The 22,362-nt window shown below is 33.6% G+C and overlaps 1 protein-coding gene across 2 annotated transcripts; it reads right to left on the minus strand.

Moving 5' to 3' along the window:
- Window positions 1-224: 224 nt before the first annotated feature.
- On the minus strand, window positions 225-19,837 carry LOC118185221 (uncharacterized). 2 transcript variants are annotated; one of them, XM_035355046.2, is made up of 6 exons: window positions 19,702-19,837; window positions 19,310-19,447; window positions 11,564-11,724; window positions 11,398-11,484; window positions 6,278-6,713; window positions 225-911 (listed from the first exon to the last, which is right to left on the minus strand). In XM_035355046.2, the coding sequence occupies exons 2-6, from the start codon at window positions 19,425-19,427 to the stop codon at window positions 754-756; spliced, it is 960 nt and encodes a 319-aa protein (XP_035210937.1). In that variant the 5' UTR covers window positions 19,428-19,447; window positions 19,702-19,837; the 3' UTR covers window positions 225-753. The 2 variants fall into 2 exon arrangements, with proteins under 2 accessions (XP_035210937.1, XP_035210938.1); XM_035355047.2 differs by having other exon boundaries at window positions 11,389-11,484; window positions 19,702-19,836.
- Between the last annotated feature and the right edge of the window lie 2,525 nt (window positions 19,838-22,362).

The following is a 22,362-nucleotide window of genomic DNA, read 5'->3' on the forward strand; positions in this document are numbered from 1 at the left end:
AGGAAATGATTCTGCCAAACTATTGTGAACCAGTTGAATAGCAGAGAACCCTGCTTGAGAGATGCTGTTGTAGAGTAATAATGAATAATTCATTCATGTATGACAATCATGTGTCAGTTTTAATGAAATTGCCATAATTGTTTGTCTATATTAGGTATGGATTCATCAAATAACTCAAATTTATTATATCTAATCATACTGCATAAAAATACATGATGCTTCAGTCTGTTTCAAGATCCAAATTTTATTAGCTATAATTCACATAAATTAGGGTAAAAGAACAGAAAGTATTGCTATGAACTTTATTTATGATATTTTGCGCTAAGTCCAAGATTTAGATTTTGCAATATAATAACTATGACCATTTCTTTTGTTCTGGAAACAATTTATTGCTATATTTAACACTTCAATACAAATGTTTATGATTGTTTAGTTTAATATAATTTGCTTATAAAATTATATAGAAAACAATTCACATAAACATAAATATTTAGAATGAAACAAATTGACTGAATAATACATAAGCAGTTTGAAAGTTTCCACGGTAAATTAAAAAATAATGCATATTTGAACTACATACACTCTAATTGAATTACATTATTTCTATAAAACCAGAATACTAAAATAAATTAGAGTATCTTTAAATACATTTTGTACTACATAAAAATATAAAAAGATGAACTTTCACAGACAGATGAATAGAAAACTTTCTGACATGAATATGTACAATTCACCTCCCTCATTGTGTGGACACTAATTAGTATGCATAACATTTTGATCTTGGAGTGCTGTTTGTTGTGCTACTAAAAGTTTCTTTTTAGAAGATCTTGTTATGCATTGTAAAGGAATATTTTCTTTTAACTTTCTTATATTTTGAAGAACAGGAGCTGAATTTTCTTTCTTCTTTAGGGCTGAAAAGATAATATTATTAATTTTTAGAAACAGTAATGTTAGTGTGTGCTGTTAAATCTCCAGTAAATATTTTAAATGGGATTTTGAATAAGACATGCAAAGTATAGAGATGAGTAACATTTTTATTTAATTGCAGTAAGCATGACAGGTTACTAAGAATTCTGTAAATAGCCAACTTCCAGTGAAATGGAAAACAAATCATTTACTATTGCTTTAATAGCTCACATAAAGTAAAAACCTAACTTTGGCTGGATCCTGGACTGCACCAAAATCTGCAGAAAAATAATATTTAGAATCAATCTAAAATCTAGTTATTTCCAATTTTTAAAATAATTAGCATCTCTCATACATTTTTTAGAGACGCATATTTTACAGCAAAAAAAAAAAAGTATTATAAAAAAAAAAACTTTTTAAAGTCAATTCCTACTTAGGTCAATAAAGAAAAATGTTATTTTAGTTACTTTTTATTAACATTATTAGTAGCTATGCAGCCATCCTTCGTCTGGCTTTTAAATGTACCGGAAAAATGCTTGAAGGGAACACCAAATGCTAAATTTGAAAACTGCGCAGAATTTTACTCTGCAGAACAAGTTCGTCCAAAGAAAGAAAGGAGGGAAAAGATTTTTTTTTAAATGTATTACATATAACAAAATTACAATGAAATAAGCAATATCCCTTAATACAAATATTAATTATTCTAATAAATAAATTAACCAACTTGTCGTTGCCTTCTCTCAACAAACATCCAATATCCAAGAGAAACATTAAATTTAAAAACTGCACAGAATTATTGCCCTCATTTTTCCAAGTAGCAACAGTGCTGATTTTCAACAGTCAGCAGTCCAGTATACAATTGAATGAAAAACTGTAGCTAAAACCACATTTCTAAAAGAATGAAACTATTCAAAATGATGCGATAAAATCGAAAAGATAAAATTTTTAAAAAATCGCTTCGAAGTACACTGGCTCCATTCCATTCCATTTTCCGCTGCTATACTGGACTTAGCCTGCATGGATTGCAGGCTTTTTGCCAGTTGTTGTTCAATATGGGTTCCTGGAAGTACAAAAAACGCAACAAAGGTGTCGCAGAGACAAGATGTGAAAATAAGGGAAAATGTAGCACTTTGCCGCTAAAGAGTGTAACATCGTGGGATGGTGTAAAATACAAATCAGATACAAATATGCATAAAAGTTGAAATGATGAAAGTCAAAAGTAAAATATAGTTATTCAGATAGAAGTTCCATAATTGAATCTTGGTTAAATACGAGTATTTACAAAATATACAATATTAGCGTAGAAAACTAAGTCAAAAGTGGAGCCATGTGATGTGATGGCTAGGGGTTCACGCCATTGGATGGGGCAGTAAACTTGTGAAAAAACTTGTTTTTAAAAATATTTGTCATTCAAATAATGAAAACATATTGTTACGTTATTTTCATTTCACGTTCGTACGGGGTTCGTAGATTTGGAGTGAATAACGACGACACTTGAAGTATCGAAACACACTTTATTTAGACAATATTGTCGGGACAGTTCCAAACACGTTTTACAGTTGTCGATGAACTACTATAAACATGCTGACACGATCAGCGACACAGCCTTCAGGTTATCAGGCTATCACGGTGGAGACAGCTTCCTGCAAAGCACCCGACTCTGCTTTCCGGAGTACAGCACCCGACTCTGCTTGGTCGTTCTCGGAACTCCACGCTACAACTCGCGATGCACTCGACGACACACAGAGCACAGCTCCTGACTCTTCGGTTCAGTCGTTTCCGGAGCTCAACACGCTCTCTCAACGATGAACTAACCGCGATACTCTACGAGACTCTTTCGGTGCACTCGACACCCCACTCGGCACTCGCTGGTCGGCTGTCAATGAGATCGCCTCCACAGGGATTGACTCGCTAGACGAGACACACTCACTCAATGAGAGACGCCCACTGAATGACTGCGGACCAGCAGGGTTTATATAGCTTTTGGCCTGTGTTCGAGAACATTCTGGGCTAAACTGGTAAGAATTTGTTCCAGAAGGTTCTCCAACCACCCATGGTATATTGCCAATTTTGTCGCCAAATGGGCGATTTCTTGCCAAATGTGGCAACCCTGCCCTCCTTGCTATTTTATAACAACCCTAAAACTGCTTTGCGGGGAAGCTATCTTCCCGCGCCTTTACATTTCGTAACACTGTCCCCTCCCAAGGACTGCACGTCCCGGGCAGTACAACCCTTGGTCAGAAGCCTAATTCGATACAAACAAAACGTAATGAAACAAACATAAGATATAAATAAATAACATAACTAAAGAAACAGATATTTACAGTATGTACAAGTCTTATACATAAATTAAACACAATTTCAAATTACACAAATTAAAGTCTCAATTAAAATCTAAAATTAAATCTAATCTCTAATTAAATCTAAAATCCAATATCAAATTAAAGTCTAATTTCAGTCTCTGTCTATTCACTAAAATATACCCAGGTCAAATACTTTTCCACTGCAGTTCTCAGATATACACTCATGTCGATAAATTAAGGATAATGCAAAATCAGGCAAAGGAAGAGTTAGAAGCAAAACAAATTTGACTTATTTGTAAAGCTTATTTATTAAACAAAAGGTAAAGAGCAAAAAAAAAGGTGCTATATGTTTGATATTATTAAAAAGATTAGCGATTTTTTCTCCCTGGAGCAAATTACAAAAAAAAAAAAACCTATTTACAAAAAAACAATATTACATGGTTGGTATGATTGTTAATACATTGTATGTCTCCCAGATGATGCAATACAGTCCGTACAACTCCTAGGCATGCTGAGTATCAAATTATCGATCTGATCTTGGGGGATATTACACCACTCAAAAAGCAATGCTCTCCGAAGTTCCGGTAGACATGTAGGAGGAGGTTGACGGGCTGCAACTCATCAGCCAAGCATGTCCTACACGTGCTCTACTGGATTCAAGTCTGCTGAGAATGCTGGCCAGTCCATACAGGTGATATCCTCCGATTGAAGGCATTTGCTTACGATGTTTGCACGGTGAGAACAGGCGTTGTCATCCATAAACACAAATTGTGCGGAAACAAACGTACATCTTGTTCCAGAATGAAGTCCCGATAGATTCGGCTTGTCATGGTTCCAATTTGAACATGCAGGTCAGTTCTGGAGCCCAGAATAATTCCACCATAAACGAGCACTCCTGCATCACCGTAACGGTGTCGTTCAATGATGTTTTCTTGGTGGTAACGGGTACCTGGAGCTCTCCATATGAAAGTCCGGCGAGAATCAGACTGCAAGCTAAACCTGGACTCATCAGAAAACATCACACAAGCCCACTGTTGCAGTGTCCACAATGCTTGCTCTCTACTCCAGGCTAACCGCATTCGACAGCAAGTTGCAGTAAGTGGAACGCATCTGACAGGTCTACGAGCATATAGACCAATCTGCCCTAAGCGTCTGTACACGGTCTGCCTTGAAATTGTCGTACCAGTGGCTGAAGAGAGCTGACGAGACAGCTCTGAGGCTCTACTCCGCCTGCTTCTTTTGGCAGTAACTGCCAAATACCGGTCCTCATTCAGCGTTGTAACTCTGGGGCGACCTGTGCTGTAACGTCTACTCACATTACCATCATCTTGGAATCGTTGCCAAAGCCTGGAGATGACACTCTGGGCAATTCCAAGTTCGTCTGATACTTCCAGTTGGGTAAACCCACATTCCAGACGGCCGATAATTCTACCACGTAACAAATCATCCAAATGCGTCCTTTGTGTCATAACTATTCGGTTATTGCACTGAAATGCTTATAAAGCGCCTGCGAACAATTTTACTTCTTTGCCTGTATTCTTTATATATCACTCTCTTACACTCTCGTCATTGTGACGTACCATCGGTGCCATCTGGTTACTTCCTGAAATTTGCATATGATTCTTGAAGATGTGTGTAGTGATTTTACAGGTGATATATTTATTTTAGAGTTCGATTTCTGCGTGACTCCAAATTATTCTTAATTTATGGACATGAGTGTATAGTATACACATATTTTGCTGCACTTTCTTCAAACTTATTTCCACGAATTATTCTAACTCAGTTAAGGCAAGTTGAAAACGACAACAAAAGTTAAAAATTTTGAAATTAAATATCCCGGTTAATTTGTTGTCATAAGTGAGTCAAACTTCTTAGAATTTTATTTTTTTAAATATAAGTATAGTAACCGGCAGGTCATACCTCAAACATAGCTAAAAATATCCATGTTTGAGAAGTGGCTAGAAAGAATGGCAGCAGAAAAAACAAAAGCTTTTTACAATTTATATAAATGTGAACTGAGGACACATAAACTGATTTGTTGAAGCTTCTTTTAAGCATAAGCAAAATTTTAAGTTTGAAAAGCGATGGTTGCCCTATAGGGTATCCATTGTGTTTATCCTATATTTTATTTCAAACGCTTTTTCATTACGTTTAAAATTAATTTTTTTTAAATAATTGATAATGCATTCTAGTCAAAAGTTTAGAAGCTATGACATGAGGATATATTGATAATTGAAATGATTATCACATTAGGTGTACAAAATTCCAATACATCATTCTTTACATCGATTACAGGATTGACTAAGCGGAGAAGTGATGATTCAGAGATGATGGATCCAGGGCAATAGACTAGCACTAAGAATATTAAAAAGAAAAATTGTTTATAGAAAATACAGTGAAAGTTATTTATCATTTGGAATTATCTGGAATGGAGATGAAATGGACCCTCAGTGTCTTGTTTGCAGTGAACAGTTATTCAATCAAAGTATGAAACCATCGTTTCTTAAAAGACATCTTGAATCTAAGCATGCTAATTTAAAGGATAAATCTGAAGAATTTTAAGAGGAAATTATCAGAGTTCAAAAATAGTAAACAAGTAATGAATGGTTACTTCAAGTAAAAACGCTTTGGAAGTAATCTAGTAAGCCTAAGAATTGCCAAGATTCGACAGGCTCACGATATTGGAGAAAACCTTACATTACCAGCAGCTAAAGATATTGCTTTACAGAATTCAATGAAAAAGCAGCTAAATGAACTTAATAATATTCCGTTATCAAACGATACAGTAAGTTGACGAATTTATGAAATGGAAAATTCCATAATGTATGCCAATGTGACAGCTGTTGTGAAAGGATTAACAAAACATAAAACATAAATTTAGCAAGCTTAATTTTACAAGCAGTTTATTAACAGCAAGCTTAAATTTAACTCACCTCCAAAAAGAAAAAAGAAAAAAGAAAAGAAAAGAAAGAATGAAAGAAAAGAAAAAAAAGGGGGGAAGAAATCTACATAGTATGGGTTCGTAAGATAAAGGGATTTTAAATAATGCTTAAATGATTAATACTTACTGGATTTTAAACTGGACTCTTTATTTGGCTTTCTTTCTGACTGTCCGTTGAAAGCTTTTAAACACTGATCACTTAAGTTTTTGCTATTTCTGATAGTTTTCTCTGATTCATCAGTAATTTTAATGTTACTTTCTGTTGCTGACAACACCAAAACTCTCTCATCTTTTGCAATTGATTCTTCTTCTTCTTCATTGATAAGTTGATTAAGTTTCTCCACTGTTTTGGTCTGAAAACTCTTTTCCTCTTTATTACCATTTTCCAAATTTATAGCAGAGTTTGCTTTAGCAGGTTCTTTTATGTCAATTACTAACATATTTTCATTCTGTTTGGCAAGAGCCTGCATTTTCAGTTTTGCTTCAGCCAATCTCTGTCGAGCAGCTATGCTGTGATATTTTGTAGATGGCTTTTGTTTTTTTAGTGTTGAAGCAGGAACACTCTAAAATGATAAATATATTTAGAATTAGCTCTGAAAAACAAATAAGTTCTACAAAGAATTCTGAAAAATCTGATTGAAGGTTAGAGCTAGGATTTTTTGAAATTTCTATACAATAAACTACAAGCTACCATGAAAAAAAAAACTAGATAAAAAAAACTAGATATATTTTTATAGATAAGATACCATGAAAAAAAAACTTTTGCACCTTTGGAAAACTAATTTGTCAAAAGAATATCAATCTAAAACCAGAATATTTTCGGCTAGTATAATTTTGCAAAGGCTGTTACAAAGGATCCAAAATAATTTTTCTCCACCCTTATACTGCTGCCATGTAAACCTGGCACAATAAGACCCCTAATAACATGTTTTGGCATCTTGTTAGAAACATGAACCAGAAAGCCTTCTCCTGTTTCATGGCCCAAGCCCGAAATATCCACTGTTTAGGTCAGATCTCTTTGATATTGTTTTACCTATGTATAAAGAGAATGTTGTTGATTTTGATAATTTTATCGGGTCTTTCAATTCAGTCTTTAGCATGCATCCAGATGTTTTGAAAAACACCTCCTTCAATCATTGACTGAAATATATTTTAAATTATTCTAATCGCTGATTGTATTATTATAGATATTTAGTTGTTCTTAATAGCACTTGATTGGTATCATTTTTTCTAACAAACATCATTTAACTATACATCACGTCAGATCATTTAACACTTTATCTGATGAATGTTCTCACAATGGCTACTGTATGGTAGAATTTCTTTTTCCTGAAAGAACAGAAAAGTGCCTTTTGCAATCGCTATCAAAGTCAATATAAATGAGTGTATTTAAAAATGAAATAAAAATTTTTAAAAATTATTTGGAATATTACTATAATGAATCACCTTATGAGAAGTTAATATGTAAAAGACGAGTTTCATGCCAAAAAAAAAGTAAGAGTTGCTTTGTCAGAGGGAAATTATGTTTAGAGGTGAAATATAAATTTAAGAAAGCTCATGGAATATCATCATACCAAAAAACTGAACATAAGAAGTGCAATACATAATAGATAAACGGAATATACAAATTAAAAAGAAATATACAATATCATTATGGATACCAATGTAGATAATTCACTGTGACTGCTCCATAGATCCACATGTACAAAATCCATTTCAATATTAAATAACTTTAAAAAAATTAAACCAGTGCTTTGATTAGTATTTCATAATGTTATTGTGAAGAAAACTGTTAAAAATCACAAAAATGTGCAATATTCAGTTTATTTGCACATATCATTAAAAAGTGTCAAATTAATTAATCATTTGTAGACCACTATTGAGTGCAAATAACTTACTTTCTATATGCATAGAAATGAGTGTATATAAATTTCTGTTTATAAAGCTCATGGAAAAATCATGTCACAAGCGTGATATTTGCAATATTTGAATTTGGCTGTTAATGACTGTTGGCACACTCTCCATACAAGAATTGTATACATATATGATCTATCTGGTATTGTATAGTTAATTATATAAGAGTTAAAGCAACTTTCAAGCATTAAATATGATGATTTATTTTCAGGAAAAGGCACTTTAACAAATAAGTTTAGATATCTTTGATCAAAAACCAATTCTTGTCATGCCAAAGAACTATATTTACAAGATTTCTCCCTATGTGATCCCGCTATTTACTTTTATCTGCATGGTTCCCACAGATCATTTTCATTACATTTCAAACTATCGAAAATAATGTAATGGGCAGTCTATTACCAATACCAAATAGGCATTTTTCCAATGTTTCTGGGAGTATGGGCACTCTGGTGCAAATATAGTACTAAGCCCGAAACCTGGATGTCCAATATCCTATGGAAAACCAGCGCACACACACACACACAAAAAAAAAAAAAAAAAAAAAAAAAACTATTGCAAAATCTAGGAAAGGAAAATGAAATACTCAACAAAAGTAAGCAGGTATGTTATAAATGTGATTTTTCTTCCAACTAACAGATTCCTACACATCACTTTCAAACACCTATTGGCTAAGGATGGCCAATAGTAATACTTAGATTGACTGTGACCAGTTGGTAATACTTAGACTGACATATTGATATTAGTCGATATCACACATTCAACCCTTGAGTAACTATGGGAAGTCAGCACTTTTTTTATCTGACCTAAACAATAAGTTAAACCTCAATGTTGCCATGTCTACATGTCAACTTACTAAATTTATACTAATATAAAATCCAGAAATTTCCAAAAAGTCAGAAATACTGAAGTACCGACAATTGCAGATCTCTGATTTTGTGTATTCTGATTAATGTTATTTTGAAGGTTACTAGATAATACTTTTTTTATATTTCAAACAAAGCTATACTACTTGCATTTTTCATGCATATTTTTAAACATCGGAGTATGATCAGATATATGCTACAGGTTACAAAAAAGGACCTAAATATGTACATGGATACCGTGTATGGATATCCATGGTGTACATGGATACCGTGTATGTGCAATTCGTAAAAACGCAGCAAGCAGTGGGCGATTCTGCACTTTCTCCCAATTTTGCACCTAATCTTCGTCATGATTAAGCACTTTTGCTCCATAAAAGTTCTAGCATAAGCGTAATTCAGCTATCAGATTGTTGGAAAAAAATGTTGAGTAAAAAAAAAAAAAGCCTTTACTTGTTGTTTTGTGAAAACAAAAAAACGTATTATGTTTATGTGCACACACATATTCACAGCCGTAAAGTTCTTATGCGCATGCGCAGAAAGTTTGTAGCTTTGAGGTCCGGATTATAGATCATAGATCAGACATATGAAGGAGAGTGCGTCTGTCCAATTTAATGCTTCCTTAAACCCTTACACGTCCACCAATGCAATGGTTCTTTTCCTTGATGACAGGGGGATGATAATGTGTTCCATGCTCTCTCCAGATATGATGAGAATAAATGTTCAGGCTGAATCTCAACTCATCTTTAAAACGCATGGTGCTCTACTAAAGTCTGGTCCAAGATGTCTGTACCATGATAAAAGCGCTGTTCTCTTGTACGCTGCAGTGAACAGGATCCAAACAGCGGATCTTCTGGCATATAGCCCTTATCTCATGAAGCCTGCAGGTAGCTGTAGATCGTGAAACTCAGATTCCGCGAGAGCTGTGAAGCAGTAGCCGCACTGACAGCCTCAAATAACAATCCTCATTCGTCATTATGCATATTGGTCGACCTTATACAGATCTTCTTGATATGGATCCAGTGTCCCGAAATTATTTCTACTAATTGCGGACAACACTGGGCATTACACTGAGCTCCATAGCCACCTGCACTTGTGACTGGCCTGTCTCCAGTCTACTAACAATTTCTTCTTATTGCATCATCCATACCTTCACGGCTACTCATTTCACCCGATACCTTATAAAATTTACCCAGACATACAGCGAATGTCAGAAAACAGTATAAGCACACAAACTCAGAAAACTCCTTGTACGATTATATCTCCTCCGCAGACATGCCTGTGTATGCTTACATATTCGACTCTGAATATTTGCATAATTCTTTGGCAGTATAACTAATTCCATTAGTTAAAAACCTTTTGTAAAGATTGATATGATTTTTAAATTCTCTAATTTTGCACAGGGGTGTATTTGGTTTCTAAGTTTTTTGCCTCCCCGCATTACTTGCTAACAATATTTATACCGTAAAATTTTCTTTAGATTTCATGAATAAAATTAAAGATATTTCTCCCCAGTGTTCCAATTTTGGTTTCTTTTGATGTTAATTTACTATTTACTAACATTCCAGTTGAGAAAGCATTAAAATGTCTTGAAATCCACTTCACATGCACTGAAATTGAAAAGTTAATTTTTCTTACTAAAGTTTCTTTGAGTCAGATCTACTTTGTTTTCTGAAATAATTTACTGCCCCTGAACTGAAGGATTAATTATGAGTAATCTCCTCAGTCCAGGACTTGTTGATATTTACATATTTATTTTGAGGTCAAATTATCTGAAATACTATCTGCACTCTCAATTTTTAAATTAAATGCAATGCCTTGTGTAATATTTATGGAGCTTTTTTTCATTTTCCATCCCTTTATGATCAGATGTTATTTTTACTAAACCTTTTCAACATAACAAACATGTAATTTGTCAAAAATTTTAACAGCAATTTTACATAATTTATTTACAATATAATAGATACTTCTTATAGTAAACTAAAGAAGCTAACATCTAACAAAACTAAAATTCTTAATGAATCGGTCAACAGAATTAAAATATTCTGCAATTTTAAAACATTAAAATGAGTATATTAGATTATTAAGCTATATAAAAACTAGTTACCTAAATTACTCATTAAAAAAACTAATTTTTAAATAATTCTGTGGCTCTTAATTTGAGGAGATTTACTGGACAGTGCATGAAGGCATCTTTTTGCTTATTTTTTTCTTTATAAGTAATGAATTTTATGATAGTTTATATCTCGATTTGAAACACATTACTAAAAAAATATCACCTTACACACTAAATTCTTGAAATAAAAGATTCATAATAATCCTCAAATAACATCATTTAAGCTGTAAAAATGCCGTAGGTTACTGGATGAAACCTTTCAAAAAAATCAGATGAGTAAGAAAACATAATAAAATTCATATATATATGATTATGAAACAAGAAAACAAACACTAATTATAATCTAACTTTTTTTACTTCTACCGGACTTTCTTCTGGAAAAAATTCCCAGTTATTACTTTGACATTCCTCTAGCTTCTTAAAACTGTTCTGTAATTTATCCACCTATAAAAAGATTTTTAAAAATTTGAAAATTTAAAAATACATTTTCTGCTTAAATTCTTCAAGTTAATTTATTTCTTACTTCACAGTAAACCATTTCCCAAAATCCTTGTAAATCTTGACATGTTACTTCCTTTTCACCTGTTTTATGTTCTGATTCATCCACAAGATCACCAAATTGCTTCAGCTTCTGTCTAATTAGTAGCTTCGTTAGACCAACAGCAGTCCGTATTTCTCCAAGAACTACCAAACAAAAAACAATAATTTACTAAGAAAAATAATTCCCTTTTTCTGAATTTAAAATTAATTCTGCATATGCATTTTTTAAACTTCCTGAAAGAAATTTTTAAAATATTTAAGATGCAAACAAATAATTATATTTATCAACTACTGAAATGGAAATTTGAACCTGTGTTTCAAATTTTATAATTAAAAATACTATTAACCATTTTTGACATATCAAAATATGCAATTTTTGGAAAAAAACATGGAAATTTCACCAAAATAAGAAAAGAAAATTTTGCACTTATTTGGAAAAATTCAAATGACTGTTTTTCAAACATACTGTAATCAAATAAACTGCAATATCAAAACAATTTTTTTTAATGTAAAGCTAATTGCAGACTTAATATTATCTTCCTTAAGTCTATTCTGTCTGTAACTACAGTTTTATTTAGAGACATTAAAATATCTCTCTGCATCCATGTTTCTAACAGAATAATGAAAGCTTTAGCTACTTTTGTGAAGTTTCTCTGACAGAATGTTTTTGTTTTAAGAATTTATATGACATTAGTGTGTGTATGTGTCTTGTTAATCATTGAAAGAAGCTGTTTATGAAAATGATTGTTTATTCATCATTGAACCTGTCTTTTGACTTTTATTTATCGCCAAGTCAAGGGAGTTTTTTTAAGTGAAAATAGGTCAACGTGTACATGGATAAAGTCAAAGGAGTGTGCAATGCCTAGTTTGTGCAATTAATGATTTTTTTTTAAGTTAAAATAGGATGTTCATGGATACCATGTACATGTATACCGAGTTTGTGCAATTCTTTGACTTGTTATTTTGGCTTTGTGTAGTGGCGATTTTAGCAAAAAATCACTGCTACACAAAGTCAAAATAACAAGTCAAAGGATTTCACAAACTCGGTTGCCATGTGCCACCCAAAATCGCTAATTTTCGCGAAGGGGTACCCATAAATATATTTTTACCGAAGTCTTCTCTGCTGCTGTCATCAAGATCATTTGATGAATCTAATTAACTACATATTTCTTGCTTTTTGAAATACATTTTGTTTCATCACCAAAATACCCACTTGCACTCAAAAGAAGATTTTAAATCACATGGCTGACTCCACAACCTGTGAGTAATTTGATCCTTCTAAATTTAAAATTGGTTTCCATAATTTTTTGGACAGAATTTTGAAATGAAAGAACATCTGAATCCATATTTTATGAGGTAGTATTTCATTTTCAAAAGATTCTTTTATGATACAGTCAAAAGTCTTTAATCCGGACTCGTCGAAACTTCAGCGATTCCGGATTATAGATCATCAGTTTAAATCTGGTAAGATGACATGCAGAAATTATAAAATTAAAAATATGAAACCATAATTTATGAAATAAAGAGCAATTATGATCTAACGGGTATCAAAATTTACAAAAAAAAAAAAAAACTTTATATTTATTTGTTTACTTTATTAAACATTTCTTTCAACGCGCGCATGCGTAAAACATACATTATGCATAGTCGAAATTAGAAAATTGCAACCAGAAAACTATTTGATGTGTATTCGTGATATTTATAATGACGAGGAATTTGATTTAAATCATATCAAAGACGGAGTACATCGAGATGAAATACTACATTTAATAAGTAATTATAAACCGAATAAAATAAAAACATCTGCCCTGAAGATAAGGATAGCGCTGCCAGATCAACTTCCAGTTCATTGCGTGCTGCATCGTTCCTCCCCCCCCACACACACACACACACACAGAGCAGCATGAAATTGATAAACAGATTTCGGAATGATTAGAGAATCAAAGGATATGCCTTTATCCATTTTTTGCAGCAATTCCACTTTTTGTTTGATGGACATCGGAACATGCTTTCGCTTTGTAGATCCTTTGGTAGCTCCAGAATCGGAAATTCTCTTTGACGTAATCAAAAGTTCAAGCTTACTTTTATAAAATTGCCCTAACAGTCTGCAAATAATAATAAGTCGGATCCAATTAGAAGATTAAGGAACAACGCAATCTGCAACATTAACTGAATTAGATAATTTTAGCTTAGCTTATACTGTCCGTTATACATTAAACGCGCATGTGTAAACGTATTATGTTTATGCGCACGCGCATATTCGCAGCCGTAAAGGTCTTATGCACATGCGTCAACGCGACGCATGCGCAGAAAGTTTGTAGCTTTGAGGTCCGGATTATAGATCATTCCGGATAGGTTTTTTGGTAACCCTAATGTTGGCAAAACTAGCCTTGAGGAAATACAGTCAAAAGTCATTAATCTGGACTCGTCGGGACTTCGGCGATTCCGGATTATTGATCATCAGTTTAAATCTGGTAAGATGGCATGCAGAAATTATAAAATTAAAAATATGAAACCGTAATTTATGAAATAAAGAACAATTATGATCTAAAGGGTATCAAAATTTACAAAAAGAAAAAGCTTAATATTTATGTGTTTACTTTATTAAACATTTCTTTCAATGTAAGTTGTTTAAGTTGCTTCATTTCATGTGATAATACTTTCTCTTTAATTCTATTAAACAGACATAATTTCTTGTTTAGTTACAAAGTTCCGCTGTTCAAGTCCTATAATTGCTGTGTCGAGAATTCCAACTAATTTGTCAATCGAATTTTTTTTTTCGTTTTCAATAACCTCTGTGTCACTTTCTTCTCTATCGGAAGCGAATTATAATGACGAGGAACTTGATTTAAATCATATCAAAGACGGAGTACATCGAGATGAAATACTACATTTAGTAAGGAATTGCGCGCCGCATCGTTCCCCCCCCCACACACACACAGAGCAGCATGAAATTGATAAACAGATTTCGGAATGATTAGAGAATCAAAGGATATGCCTTTATCCATTTTTTGCAGCAATTCCACTTTTTGTTTGATGGACATCGGAACGTGCTTTTGCTTTGTAGATCCTTTGGTAGCTCCAGAATCGGAAATTCTCTTTGACATAATCAAAAGTTCAAGCTTACTTTTATAAAATTGCTCTTACAGTCTGCAAAAAATAATAAGCCTGATCCAATTCCAAGATTAAGGAACAACGCAATCTGCAACATTAACTGAAATAGATAATTAGATAATTTTAGCTTACACCGTCCGTTATACATTAAACGCGCAGGCGAAAACGTATTATGTGCATGAGTTAACACATTATGCATTGACGCATGCGCAGAAAGTTTGTAGCTTTGAGGTCCGGATTATGGACGTTTGAATTAAAGACTTTTGACTTTACTTAAGTTAACATCCTCATATTTATTAAGGTTGGTTGGTGGGATTTCTAGCTCATACGGTCAATAAATTCATTAGAAAAAGAAATAATATGCTCTGTATAGTCACTCAGATAATCAAATAAGTGACAGCTTGAAATCAAGAATCATGTCTGGTTATAATAGATGCAAGATAAAAGTTTTATTGCCAATTTTGAGCACATACTTTTAATTTTTTTTCAAATGCAAAACAGCTGTTTTAATGGATTTAATTCTTTGAATGCTTTAATAAACATATTATTATCTTTATGTCTCCTACAGGTACAGCTAAATATAGTTCTCCAAGTACTCTCAGTAATATGAAGCAAGTCGTCATTTAGTACACCAGTTTGATATTAGATACTTAAGTTGGGAGTATTCCATTTCATATTCTTTCAACATATCAATGACTGCTTGAGCGCAAGCAGAACTAATAACATCTCAAAAATTCACCACATGCCAAAAAAAATGACTGCTCTGCTTCTGAATTAATAATTTTCATCAAGTCTGTAAATGCACACTTTCGTTTATTAGATGTTTCATCAACCACTATAACTAATGACTTATTTTCAGGATTGCCATTCAAACAGGAGAATGGAATTTACTGACTTTTCTAGGTTTCCCAAGTGTGTTTTAAGAAAATTCCAATCTAGCCATGTAGTATACGTTGGCTGTGCCGAGCGTAAATTACGGTTAATCTTTGGAATATGGTAACAGGTAGTTTGGCAACATTTTGGTAAGGCGATAAAGGTTACTAGCTAGGAATTTAGCAGTGTACATGGATAAAGTCAAGAGTGTGCGCAATGCCATTTTTGTGCAATTCTGAAATGTTTTTTTAAGTGAAAATAGGTCGACGTGTACATGGATACCGTGTATGTGCAATTCTTAAAAACGCAGCAAGCAGTGGGCGATTCTGCACTTTCTCCCAATTTTGCACCTAATCTTCGTCATGATTAAGCACTTTTGTTCCATAAAAGTTCTAGCATAAGCGTAATTCGGCTATCAGATTGTTGGAAAAAAATGTTGAGTAAAAAATAAGCCTTTACTTGTTATTTTGTGAAAACAAAAAAAAATGTATTATGTTTATGCGCACACGCATATTCGCAGCCGTAAAGGTCTTATGCGCATGCGTAAACGCCTATGCGCATGCGCAGAAAGTTTGTAGCTTTGAGGTCCGGATTATGGGTGTCCGAATTAACGACTTTTGACTGTTTTTTTTTTTTTTTTTTTTTCTCTTTTTTCTCTTTTTTCAAAGTGTTTATCACTAAAAGGGGGTTATTTCTGCAAATATCGGCAAACTTGTTTGATGAATTTAGATTTTGGCTATTTTTTATAATAGTAGCCCATTCGTATGGACCCAGGTTTTTGGTTTTCAACTGCTGTGATTGGTTGCACGTGCATGGTATGGTCTTGGATTTTAAACTTGCTAATTATTTTGCTATGAGTACCATTTGAGTATGTCTGAGGTGGGTAAGAGGATGAATGTAGATTAAACCCTTAACTGCCGCGGGGAAGGCATATATAGTTTTTAACTTTGTTTTAGCTTTCTGATTTTGTTTAAATGAAAATAGATCAATGTCTACATGGACAAAGTTAAGGCAGTGTGCAATGCTTAGTTTGTGCAATTCTCTGATTTTTTTTTTTTAAGTAAAAATAGGTCGATGTGTACATGGACACCAAGTTTGTGTAAGTCTTCTTGTTTTGGTTTGTGTAGCAGGCAGAAGGATCAACATCATCTTGAAATTGGTGCCAATCCTTTCTGGCATCGATCTTAGCGTCAAAAAAGGGATGATTCACCAAGGGGTACCATAAATTTTAATCAAATAATAATTTATTAGTCCAAAGGGGTTTTGTCTCTGAAGGATTATTGTTTTCGTTTTGCGATTTTGTGATGAAAACTTTAAAAGGCTGTATCACTTTTCAAATCGTTGCCACCAAATACTATCGCCATGTATTATATTTGAAGAAATTAAATAATGAAAAATATGCAGAAATATATGCAAGTTTCTCGCATTGTGATAAAACAAGGGTAACTAGAGCCATCGAATTTTGAATCACGTTATCCTACTGCGAATATGGGCATGTGGAAGTATAAGTAAGGTAAGGCAATAAAGGTTACTAGCTAGGACTAGCAGTGTACATGGATTTAAAAAAATATGCTTTTACTTCGTGAAAACAAAATGGCGTCCAAAAAAAACTAGCAGGTTGCTGTAGCAGGGTTGGTCGGCAAAAAATCGCCAAGTTACCATAATCTGAAGATTAACCGAAATTTTTATCAACAAACTCAACGATTTAAAAGTGAGCAATGGCAACCCTCTATGAGGGGAGGGAACTTTTTCTCTTCAGCGCGCAGACCTGCGTATCGGAAATTCTAAAGATGTGCTCATTTTAACACATTGACTGCCATTGCACTCTTCGGATTCTGGTCTGAGAAGCCAAATCGATTTAATCATATTATATTATTAAAAATACTAATTATGATTCGTAACAATCATTAAAAAGTTTACATGATTTTTTTTTTTTTTTTTTTTTTTTTGGTAGGAAAAAAAAAAAAAAAAGGTCCTATCAATTACCTCATAGTCAGCTTTTGTTAGACAAAGCTCTTCGCAAAAGCCCACTACAAGGTGATTCATACAGACATGCTTCGACTTGTCGCCTCGGTACAGCTAAAACAAGTGCTAAGCGAGTAACTCGTATCGGCACAAATGTGGCAATTCAAGAAGCTATGAGACAACTCATATTGAGCGTCCTGATGAAGAGCGTTAATACGAATTATCTCGCGTTGGGCAGTCAACGTGTTAAAATTATTTTGCGACAGTGCTGTTGAACTGAATTTTATGTTTTAAGTGTAAAGAACATGATATTTAATAAATAAAGATAACACACAAAACGTTAAAAAACAGCCCTTTGGACATAATTTAAAATCTGAAAACTTTCTGATTTTTTTAAAATTTTTTTTATTTATTAATTTTTCTTCTTTTACTCAAACTTTGTTTTTTAAATTTTTTACTAATGGATTATATATATATATATATATATATATATATATTATTATTATATATATATATATATATATATATGATGCATTATAGCTTGTTTATATATGTATTAAATAAATTGCTTCTGAATGTATGTACAATAGATGCAGCTTAATGTGATCATAGTTAATGTTATTATTTAGCTAGTCTTAAATAATTTTCAAAGTCCCAATCTCTTTGTATACATAAACATGAAAAACACAGCGATCAATAATTTAGTTAGTATAATCAAAAAAGTCTAGAATGAATTTTTTTCTCTTCCATTCCATCTTTTCATTTTTTTAGGGACTTTCACAAAAAGTTAAAAGTAAAAAATTCAGCTGTTAATAATTTTAAAAAAAAAGATTATGTTACTATAATTAAAGAAATGGGTTTTCATCCGCAGAGAACCCGTTGGCGCTTCGGGAAAGAACTCGTTGGCGCCGTTGCATTTTTACTTGCCAAGCTTGCGGTTCATCGACGATGAGCCGAGCGAGCCGTAAACGTGAATTTTAGTGCATGTAAATTCAAGTTAGCAGATAAAACAATATATTAAGCATATTGTAGTAAAAATTCACAGGTAATAAGCATGTAGATGTAAAACTAACTGGTTAAACGTGATATACGAAAATTGTATTAAATTCCAGTTAACACAGAAAACAATATATTCCTTACTCCAGCAGTGGTTTGCTAATTTTGATGACCATGGTGTTGCATCAAACTATTCTGTCATCCTAGATAATGAATAATATTTTTTTTATTTCAATTCAATCATCTATTTATGTCACACCTGCCATCCTCTGAAAGGTTATTGTTAGAAAAGCATTAACAATATATTATCTTGTTAAAATTTTACACCATAAAAATTGATTTATTCTCAGAATTTTCGATGATAATAACCAATAATAAAAATAAAAGCATTACTTATTTAAAATGCATATGCACATTTTCGCGGTCTACGAAAACAAATTATTTTAGACGTTGGAAACCTCATGGTTCTTAGAGCTGTTAATAATTAAGAACACAACGTAAACAGCCGTGTTACAAATTAGCATTCACCCCTCCTTTCATCCCGAACCGAGAACCGGCATACCAGGTTTGAACTATTATCGCCAAAGTTGGCGATGTTTACATTTACCGGGTTCTCTGCGGAAGTGCTTCCAAAGAAATTGATATTTTTATCGCTTTATTAGTTACAAATAAAAAATAATATGAATAATATGTGAAGTTTAGTTAATAGTAAACCACGGAAGTTCAGATACATAATGAATATGCTTTTAGAGTTCTTATATTTAAATTAAGAATACTTTACCATCATCTGTTAGAGAAACACTTGAGCAAATTTCTTCCCAGTATTTACAGGAAGCTTCAAGTTGTTTAACGTTATTCGAATACAGCTTCCGAAAATATGTAATATTAAGTTCTTCCATCTTGATGTTTAAATATTGACCTGCAAAACAAAATTCGCTCTTAAAATACTGTTTCGAAATTCTGATTCTTGTCAAATATGCATAACAAATGCAAAATAATCCATTAAATTTGAACAGAAGTGTATTCAAAAATTTTGTTTGTACTCTAATGCCTTAACACGACAGTAACGTAAACAAAGAGAATAGAGCCAAAAATATCTAGCCAAAGGAAACCACTTCCATGACTATTGTAATGAAAATACTTAGCATACCGTACTAAATACAGGAATCATACCTTCAAGTACTGTAATAAAACCACAAGCACTCACAGTACACTTGAAATCTCTTTACAACACTTAAATCTAACCGCCGTTTTCAAATATTAAATAAACCACGGTACTTAATGTTGCCATATCGAGAAACCATATTTCTAAACAAAATAACCAATGTCTGTAAAATAGTTTAACTCACACAGATCTTATTTTATTATTCTCGAGTGTCAAGATGTAGAAACGTCTTTTTACTCGACTTCTGATAAGGGGTTTCTAAACTGTGACGGCCTATTCGCAGAGGAGCCTCGAAATATTGTAGAAGCATAATTAGTTCAAGTTAGCTTTTTACATAGACTTAAAAATATTATGTAACTGGAACCCCCAATCTTTTTTCCCCTCAGTCGAAAATCCACCAGTTTCTTTTTGGTCGGGCTTGTCACAGGAAACGCCAGTCAAATGAGCTGCAAAAGTGAAAATTTTGTTACCGGATTTATTAGAAAAACGCTCCCGTAATTTGACAAAAACATTCATAACAATAATCTTAGCGGAAGTGCGTAGTGGTTTGTCACCGTAAGGATGTTTTCGAAATTAAACACATATGTCAAAGATGAAGAAGATGCCATAGCAAATGCTTCTTTTCTTTCTTATCAGTGAATGAATGCTTTAATTGTTTTTCTCATCGAGAGCGGGGGTGAGGTCCGGGGCGCGTAATGGCAAACCGCACATTGAGTTGATCAATGTTAAACGAAATTCGCTAACTGCGCATGCCCAGAATAGAATTTGGCGCAATTGCAACTTTGGTGCAGTTTTAAAAGACGATAAACACGGTATACGGTTGATATTGTGTTATCTACGAGTAAACAGCTCGGGGTTTTAAAACTTGTTAGGCTGCTATCACACGTCGGTTTGTTTCGGAAGAACAACTGTTTGGAACAATTTTTCTGCTTTGTCACAACAGCCAATCGACACAGATCGCTTTGGGCTTAACGCAGGTTCACCATTACAAACGCAGTTCACCATTACAAACAAGCTGATAGCATTCGAAGCTGATAGCTGATTGGTTGAAAACGAACAACCTGCAATTTTTTTGGAAAGGAAGGGAAAAGTCGCGCGTCTTTCTTTCAATAGTAAACCAGGCAGAAAAATTGCCCGAAACAGTTGTTCCTGTGAAACAAACGCCGTGTGATATGGGCCTTTGGTTGTAAGTTGCTTCATTACTTAGATTATAATTATCGATTGTAAACTACGCACATTTTCGTTTAAGAAGGATTACAAAACAGGAAACATTACAAGATATATTAGCTGAATGCTTATTGATTATACTTCTGAGGAATAAAAGCAACTGAGCATTTACTATAAGTTCCTTTCGTATATACTGCCAAAATTTAAGGAATAAATCCAGTTTAAATTATTGAATTAAAGTCAAATAACTGATGTTAAATTAAATGTTTATGAACAAAATAAAACAGAACGAAATGAAACAGAAGCGCATGCAATAAGCACACACAAATTTCAGTAGTACTGCAATCGTAAAACAGTAAAACCAACATGACTAACAGGCGTGTGTAGGGTTGCCCCCCTTAGTCGCCAGTATTTCCTCCCACGCCAGCGGTACACCACTGAGCATGCGCACTAAGCGAAATTCGTTAACATTGATCAACTCAATGTGAAGTTTGCCATTACGCGTCCGGGGCCTGGAATTTGTAGATTCGCTAATTATGCCAAGAAAGAGAATGTCTTCCAACTGGCATCGGATGATTGACATGATATTTGCAAATTTTTAAATAAAAACCTCTGTGCAACTTAGTCTATCCTTTCACATATTTTTTTCATTCTTTTGGTGGTCGTGTGTGCTTAATGCATGATATAATTAAAGAAAATAAGAGTAGACAATCTCCTATAACAAAAGAATATATTAAATACTAAATTACAATTTAAATTACATTGCAGAGATCAACACAGAGCTCGGAACACAGTTCATGCTACCTTCGCGCACAGTTGTCCGACGAGAAGTCTGAGTGAATAAAGATGTCGCTTTGCTGCTCCGAATAAGAACTGGATTTTACACGTGGCGCCATCTCATGAATAGAAGTTGAAGTATCTGTCGGAACGCCACAGTACTCCCCCCCCCCCAAGTACCACCGGTACGTTATAAGTACTTTGGGTTAAATTTAACCTTTCTTCCAGATCTGGTAGTTTTAGGTTGCTCTTTAACGGGATGTAAGCTTTCTTCCGGGGGTGATGTTGATGAGGAAGTTGTTGGATCTTGCATTAGAAATGCTGGTTTGAGACGATCGATTCCAATCACTGATTGTTTGCCATTGCAGATGATGGTGAAATGTTTCGGTGTTCGTTTGACAACTTTGAATGGACCATCATATGAAGGTGTTAAAGTTGGCTTAATTGCATCGTTGCGCACGAATACGTGCGAAGATGTCTCAAGCGCAGGATGTACAAAATAGCTTGGCTGGTTATGCGAAGATGCTGGGGTTGGCGAGATATTGCTCATGGTCTCACGTAAACGTTGAAGGAATGTTGGAGGGTCGATAACTGGAGTAGATTCTGGGTGAAAGAATTCACCTGGCAGACGGAGGGTTGCACCATATAACATTTCAGCACAAGTGCTACCAATGTCTTCTTTGAATGCTGCGCGAAGACCAAGCAAGACTAGGGGTAAGGCTTCT

Source organism: Stegodyphus dumicola, chromosome 5 (genome assembly GCF_044657685.1).
Source record: "Stegodyphus dumicola isolate Sdum_Otavi_A_Nest chromosome 5, ASM4465768v1".
NCBI lineage: Eukaryota > Metazoa > Arthropoda > Arachnida > Araneae > Eresidae > Stegodyphus > Stegodyphus dumicola.

Excerpts from the sequence above, each read along its gene's own strand:
- LOC118185221 (XM_035355047.2), bottom strand. The coding sequence starts at position 19,427 with ATGGAAGAACTTAATATTACATATTTTCGGAAGCTGTATTCGAATAAC. Across the intron at positions 11,485-11,563 it reads GGGAAATGGTTTACTGTGAA|GTGGATAAATTACAGAACAG; the intron begins GTAAGAAATAAA and ends ATCTTTTTATAG. Across the intron at positions 6,714-11,388 it reads GTCCGGTAGAAGTAAAAAAA|AGTGTTCCTGCTTCAACACT; the intron begins GTTAGATTATAA and ends TTATCATTTTAG.